Source organism: Parus major, chromosome 12 (assembly GCF_001522545.3).
Source record: "Parus major isolate Abel chromosome 12, Parus_major1.1, whole genome shotgun sequence".
Classification (NCBI taxonomy): Eukaryota; Metazoa; Chordata; class Aves; order Passeriformes; family Paridae; genus Parus; species Parus major.
Window position 1 is genome coordinate 11,129,299 of NC_031781.1, and position 7,106 is coordinate 11,136,404.

Genomic DNA, 7,106 nt, shown 5'->3' on the forward strand with positions numbered 1-7,106 from the left:
GAAACACCAACAGGTTTGGAGGACATCAAGCATGGCCTGATTCCAGACAGATCTGGCAATTCTTCTCACTCGGAAATTTTCCTGGCTACCACAATTCATGGTTTCCCTCAAGGTCTTCAGCATCCTGAAAAGTTCCCCCCCACACTTTCCAACCTTGGCAGCATTAAAGGAAAAACATGCCAAACCACTGCAGCTGATGCTTTTGTCAGCACTGAGCATCATCACTCAATACTGCTAATAAAACTTCTTCACAAGAATCCCCACAGAGTGATAACATAAACAAGAGAGCAAAAGCCACCATTTCTGTACAGTTTCATAAAGCCAAAGTTTGCAGATATGGGAGCACATTCAGGTTGTAAAATCTGGCAGATCACTTCAAAAAGCGAAATAATGATCAATCTTTGTCTTTAATCAAATTTCAATGAGGCTATGGAGTCATTCCATAAAACCTTTGTGGCCTCATCCCCAAGCTGTGCAGGGCTTCTCAATCAGAACTAAGTTTTCTGACTGCTGAAGCACAGGATCAAAAGCAGCAGCCCAAACTCAGACCACAGCCAGCAAGGAGGGGAGCAGGGCTTGGGTGCAGTTATTACTCACTCAATGGGTGCCAAATCCCCATCAACATATTAATGAGCGAAAAAAGACCCCATCAAAGTCTAGCAGGATTTGCTCCAGCGTTCAGTCAGGTTGATAAGTGAGCATTATCCCTTAAGCATTACCACCACAGCCTTCATGCAATCCTAATTCCCCACCACACTTCATTGGAGGGTCAGAACCTCTATTTTTACATTTTGTTTAAAAGCAGTGGCCTGTATAATGAGTATTACCAACATACAGCAGCCCATAAATTACTGAGCTCTGTGTGAGCAAGTCCTCATCTCTGATAAAGCTTGGACACACTGTAAGGCAAGAGTATCACATGCAGAAATAAATTAATGCACCACATACAGTGGGCAGATGTAACAACCCTTCAGCTGTAACATTTCAACTGCACACTACTTAAGTGACAGCTACACAGCCGAATTTCTTTACTGAAAATTAAGTGCTAGTATAATAGGTCATGTCATCATAGGTTTGGACAAAAGGACTCCATAAAGCAATGTATTAAAACAGAACAGACTCAGCCTGGCACTGAAAGATGGTCCTAAGACAACCTGATAAAAACCAGAAAACCTTTCCAAATGACCAAATCACTTCTGATGTGTCAAGCACAAGAAAAAACACTCTATTTTAGAGAGCAGAATAGTTCAACTGATTTAAAATTATGCACACTGCGCCATTTGCAAGATCAAAATGTTTATAGGTAAGTGAACTAAAGACAATTTACATTATTTTTAGCAGTTATTCTATTTTAGTTATTCTACACATCACATGCATATCACAGACAACATGGAACCCAATGAAAGATGTTACTTTCTGCTAATCATGCAAACCCAGCAAATTTCCATCTTAGTGGGATGGTCCTCCCTGCTGCATGTGAAAATGTAAAGAAGAATCCCATTTCTTGTCATGGACATAAGTTTCAGAGCTATTAAGCAAAACATCCCAGTACATTGTTCTGAGGACTAAATAAAAACCTGATGTCCGTAGCCCAGCTGTTATAAGCCTCCTCAAAAGAGACTGTTGAGATATTTTTACCTTCCTATTATAAAAATTTAAATAGCTCTGCCAAAACCATGAAAATCCACCCCCCTGCTAAATTTTCCCCAGGGTCCCACTCCTGCCAAACTGTACCTGCAGCAAGACAGGCCAGCCAAGAAAGGGAGACCTTGCAATGGGTTTTTACTTTGTTGACCTCATCCTGAAAATCAACCTGCACCATGAAAGATCTTCCTTTCCATGCACCACAGGACACCTCTGCCCGTGGCTGCACAGCAGCAAAATGCCCCTATATGCTCCTACAGCTGTTTCCAAGGTAACGAGCAAGGAGCTGTATACAAGGGAAAGAAGCAAATAGCAGCAACATAACCCTGCTATATTGTCACTTTTTGAAGCAGGTCTGACTTGTCCCTTTCCCCCCTTTCCACTTGCCTCATGATTCAAGCAAGGGTTGGATAACTCACTTCACATTTTATAATCCCATTACCTCAATCTTTCGTAGGGTTTGGTTTGGATTTTTATAAGGCATCATATTGGAGTTTTAAAGGTGAGAGTCAAATTTTCTGCTTTTACTCAAGGAAAACCATCTGGGAGAGGAAGGGGAATTGTATCAACAACCTAAATTTACACTCAAACTCGGTATTCCCTCCCCCTAGAAACTGAAAAACATCTCAGGTTAAGCAAAGGGTGTCTGCCCACAACCTTGGCCCATCTTACACAAGTTCTATGCATCTAGCTAACACTGTTTCACCAGTTTGGATAAAAGTATCTCCACTTCTTAGTCTGCAGATACAGTTTATCCTTCCTAGACACACAGTTTCCACATCCACTCAGATGTGCCAAAAACACAGACTTTCCCACCTGCCCACATACATTCTTGCTACCAAAGCAGAAATTAGCCTTTGCTTCTTCTGCTACTGAAAACCTTGGAGCAACAAGAATGCAATTCAAATCCTGCTGTCCTCACGTAAAGGACAGCAATATGAGGGGCAGAAACTGGGATGGAAAAGGGTCTGGCATGGCAAAATAGTTCTCATCACTGTTTCAAAAGAGGATGAGTTGTCAGGGAGAGAAATCAGCAGAAGATTTGTCACACAGCTCTGCACACACAGTGAGGGACAGAAAGACAGACCATATGCTTTAACCTCTTCTTTTAGGTCTGAGACAACCCCACAATGCAGGGAGAAGCTGATCAACCCCATGATTTTGGAGTAATGGGTCTGTTATCGATGCAGGCTGAAGGAAACAGATTTTCCACCAAATCTTTTAAAGTCATTGACATCAATTCCTTTTTTCCTTGCATGAAACAGAATAAGCAGTAGGACATCCCACATACAAGCCTCTGTGGTGGAGAAAACCAACACATTATATAATGAAGCATTTCTGCATGCTGGCCAGAAGTCACTCCCATCTTCTAGGAGACAGAAATTTTAAGGCAAAACATGCATAAAGAGACTCGCTGTGGGTGGTATTTTGAGATGGCAATCATAGTTCAGCACAGTTTGTGTATATCTTACATTTCCCTATATGATTTACCATGGCTGACCTTTTCTACCAACCGTGATTAATGAAGCTTCCAATCCATCTCTGAATGGCTGCAAATTGCAAGAGATGCTCATCACATTAATATTCAGTAACCAAAATACACCACTCTTCTAATTACAATTGTGCTCCTGCTGAACGCCAGGACGTTTCCTTTGGAAGCTTAAGTACTGTGGTCCTCAGAGGAAGTGAACAAATTGATGGGCCAAAGTACACATGCCTGGGGGAAAAGCTCCCCAGTTTGGGCATAAATGAACCCCCAAACCTATCACAACCACAGAGAGATGCCAACATGGTAGACATAACTTGCTCTGAATAAAGAAACACAGAAGTCAATATTTCTTCATAGATTGGTTGGAGGTTGATTTGCAAAGTCAAAATCTGAACAGTGCAGACATTTCTTGCAGTGTTGTTATAGAATGGTTTGTGCTGGAAGAAACCTTAAAGATTATCTAGTTCCAATCCTCCTGGCACAGACAGGGACACATCATGAAGCAAAACCTTCTCTGACATACCTGTTAACACTGCAGTGCTACAAAACATTACCAAATACTTCCTCTGCTGCCCCTGCAGAGTTATATGCTATAACACAACCATCAAACCAGCTGCCTTATGGAAAAGGGAAAGAAGTTCCCTACAAGCTCAGCTAATCCTCCTCTACACAGCATATCAGCTCAAACCTGCAAGATTTATCCATCCTGATAAGCCATTCTGTGATTAAATGGCACCTTCCTAAGACTGACTATTCTTTGAACCACCCACAGAAATAAATGCAATGTACTCCAAGGGATGCACACCAGCCACAGACTCACTGCAGTGCTGGGACTGAAGTCAGAGGGAAGGGGGATGAGAAGGAAAGGCATTACATAGAGCCAGAGACAAGAGCCAGTACATACACGTATGAAGTCAGAGAAAGTAACCCAGCAAACACTGACCCAGTACAGCTGTACATCAAGAGGTCCCTGCTATGAATGTTTAATAAAGTTCCCAAAGCCACCCCAATCCAACGGTGCAAAAGCATCTGTTCCAGCTGCAGCAAGGCAGTGTTACAAAGCACTGCACCATAACAGGGCTGAATTCATGCCAACAGGTCTCAGTGCATTGAGCAGGGGATTGATTCACTCTTCTACAGGACAAGATTTTTAATAGCGCTATCTCAGGAGGCTCCAGGAGGAAGCCATGGTCCTAGAGCAATCCAGCAGCAGAAACTGGTGTTCTCCCAAAGCAGTGGGAGCCAGGAATCAGCATCAGAAAGGCACAGCAGTTGATGACTCTGTCCTAACACCTTGCAGGGGATCTAACAGCACAATTTCTCTCTGTTCTTATTAACCAGCAGGTTCAGAGAATTCCACGATTCTTGCATTACTCATACAAAATGCTGTAACAGTGCTACTTCATATATTTAAGTCTGTTTACAGACTAGAACAGTCTAGAGAGGTAGTCTGGGAAGGGGTCCAAAGGAAAAGCCTGCCATTAGCTACTTTGCACCAAAGCAGCAGAGTTTCATAAAAGACACATTCCTGCCTATCCCGGATCAGCTCCTGCTGTCCTGAGTCCCATGAGAGCACAGGAGAAATGCACTTCATTTCAGAGACATAAACTTTCCCCACTCCACTCTCATCCCTGTTCATCTACAAAGGCAGGAGCCAAAGTGCAACGTTTAAACCTCCCTTATGCTGTGCCACCTTGTGGATGTCTTCTCACGACTTTTATGAGCCGCGGGTCCAGCATTTATTTAACATCACACTCTTGAGCATGTAAACAAAATAATTCACAGTCACTGTGAGCAACAGTAAGCGGCACAATGGGAATCATATTACCGTGACACGTCCTCTGTACAATTTGGAAACCTTTTATTCCCCAGATGGAGTTGGCACTGGGAAAAATTACCAGCTGAAAACAGCATCACCAGTAGCTTTAGAAAGTTGGGGCTCAGATACTGCAAGCCCCTCTAAATATCCAAAAAGGACCGCGCAGCCACCTCGCGCTCAGGTTTGCCTCCACCACTTGAATAAGACAAAAACCCAAAAGCAGAAAACAAGCAAGCCCGGGGATGGAGGGGAAGATTGGCTGCGGCGAAGTTTATCGGCACGAAGAGCATCCCCCCTCCAGTCCCTTCATCCGCGGAGATCCACGCCAGAAGAGGATCGCGCCCCTCCCAGAGGGACACACATCACCACTACCACCACCCCAAAGAGAAAAGGAAAAGGGGATGCGGAGGGTAATTCAGACCCTCTCCAGCTCTCCTTTCCCCCCGCCGCGCTCACCGTCCTCTTGCATCCGCTGCAGGCACAGGGCGAGGCTCTTCCTCCAGCCCGGCATCGCGGCAGGGGCAGCGCTGCCGCCCCCCGGGGCAGCGGCGTGGCTGGAGGGGCCCGGGGGGCCGGCGGGAGCTGCGGAGCACGGCCGGGCTCCCCGGCGCTCCTGCGGCCGGGCGGTGCATGCGGCGGCGGGGCCGGGGCCGGGCGGGGAGCGCTGCCCGCCCCCGCCTGCGCACAGCCCCGGCCGCTCGGCGCAGGTGCGCTCCCCCCGCCGCGGAGGGCGGAGAACGGCAAACTCGGGGAAGGGGGGGGAGAAAAATCGTGTCAATATGTATATATTGTCTATTTTTCCCCCGGGAGGGTCGGCGTAGACAAGATGGGCCGCGCCTGCAAACAGGCGCCAGGCTCCGACCCACACCGGCGCCCCGCGGGTCCCAAACCCCCGGCTGGCGTTGGACAGATGCGTGGCCAGGAAAGACACGGAGAGCACACTGCTCCCGTTCTACATTCTCGTTACAGCTGGAGCCTGGCGCCGCTTCCCTTCACCGAGCGGCAGCTGCCTGGCAGCCCCACACAGGTGCGTGCACTGACGCGTGTGTTTATCCTGAAGGTGGGTTCTCGGGTAAATAAAGTTGCACAGAAGCCAGGATGATCTACTTCGTTTTCTTCACTACCACTTGCAAGCAGCTGAAGTGTATGGGGAAGACTTAAAAGCATCTTTTCAATTTCATAATAGTCCAGAGGTTTCGGCACTTTCACATGGACACAAAGGAGATGCTTATTGCATATGCCATGGCATCTGTGTTTTTAATTTCCTGGGGGCAACATATCTCTGCAATCACTAGCAGCTTTTTTTGTTCTTCGTGAGGTCTTTTATTAGCTATCTGGTAGGTCTCATTCTGCATCTCTGCCTCCCTTTGTGAGAGCTATTGTATTATGTGCAACATCTGCTATAATCTGAAATATTAGGGACCAAACTCTCCTTGGGATAGCATGAGCTAATTCCAGTTTCAGAGGCTGATGTCGCACACCACTCAGGTGGAACAGGGCAGCTATAATAGCAAGAGAATACATCCATCTCAATGCACCCATATGGACCTTGGCTTTTCAGTTCAGTTTTTCTGTCCCTACCTGCATGAAAAGCAGTTGCAGGAGAGCCTAGCATCCTTCCAAGGGGCAGCAGCTTCACCCTCTGTGCTCCACTCACATCTGAGAAGCATTTGCCATTTAGGGAGCTGCCAGGCAAGTGTGGCATGGCTGGGCAGCAGAGTCTGGAAACATTTTCAGTACCTGGAAATGAAGTTGGCTCAACACAAAGGTACTTGGGAATATTCTTGAAGCAACCTCCTAAAGCTCTGAGAGCACCACGGGAGAAAATCAGTTTCTGCAGGAAGGGGCAAAAGCAGAAACCCATGACTAGGGCAGTCTGGAGGATGAGAATCCTAACTGAGGTACTTGAGTTAAAGGCCTACAGTTAAACTAGCTTCTCCCCCTGCCCCCCAAATTCTTGAAGAACAATGTGGGAGCTGGGCTGCAGAGGGTCTTTTGAAGTTACCTTTGTAGCATGCTCTTCCAGTGAGTTAAGCTGGGATAATCATAAACTCATGAGAACAGACAACCCTCTTCATTTGGCCCTAAGAGTTTGCAACACTGCAGAGGCAGACAGCAGTATGCAATGCCCTAGGACTGCATGAGAGGTTCCCA

The 7,106-nt window shown here is 46.4% G+C and overlaps 1 protein-coding gene across 1 annotated transcript in view; it reads right to left on the minus strand.

Moving 5' to 3' along the window:
• Positions 1-5,511, minus strand: part of GRIP2 (glutamate receptor interacting protein 2) — a 250,030-nt gene extending 244,519 nt beyond the window's left edge. The window contains exon 1 of the mRNA XM_033517452.1: positions 5,409-5,511. Within this exon, the coding sequence (XP_033373343.1) occupies positions 5,409-5,463 (55 nt within the window). The 5' untranslated portion in view covers positions 5,464-5,511. The remainder of the gene's footprint in view (positions 1-5,408) is intronic.
• Positions 5,512-7,106: the final 1,595 nt, after the last annotated feature.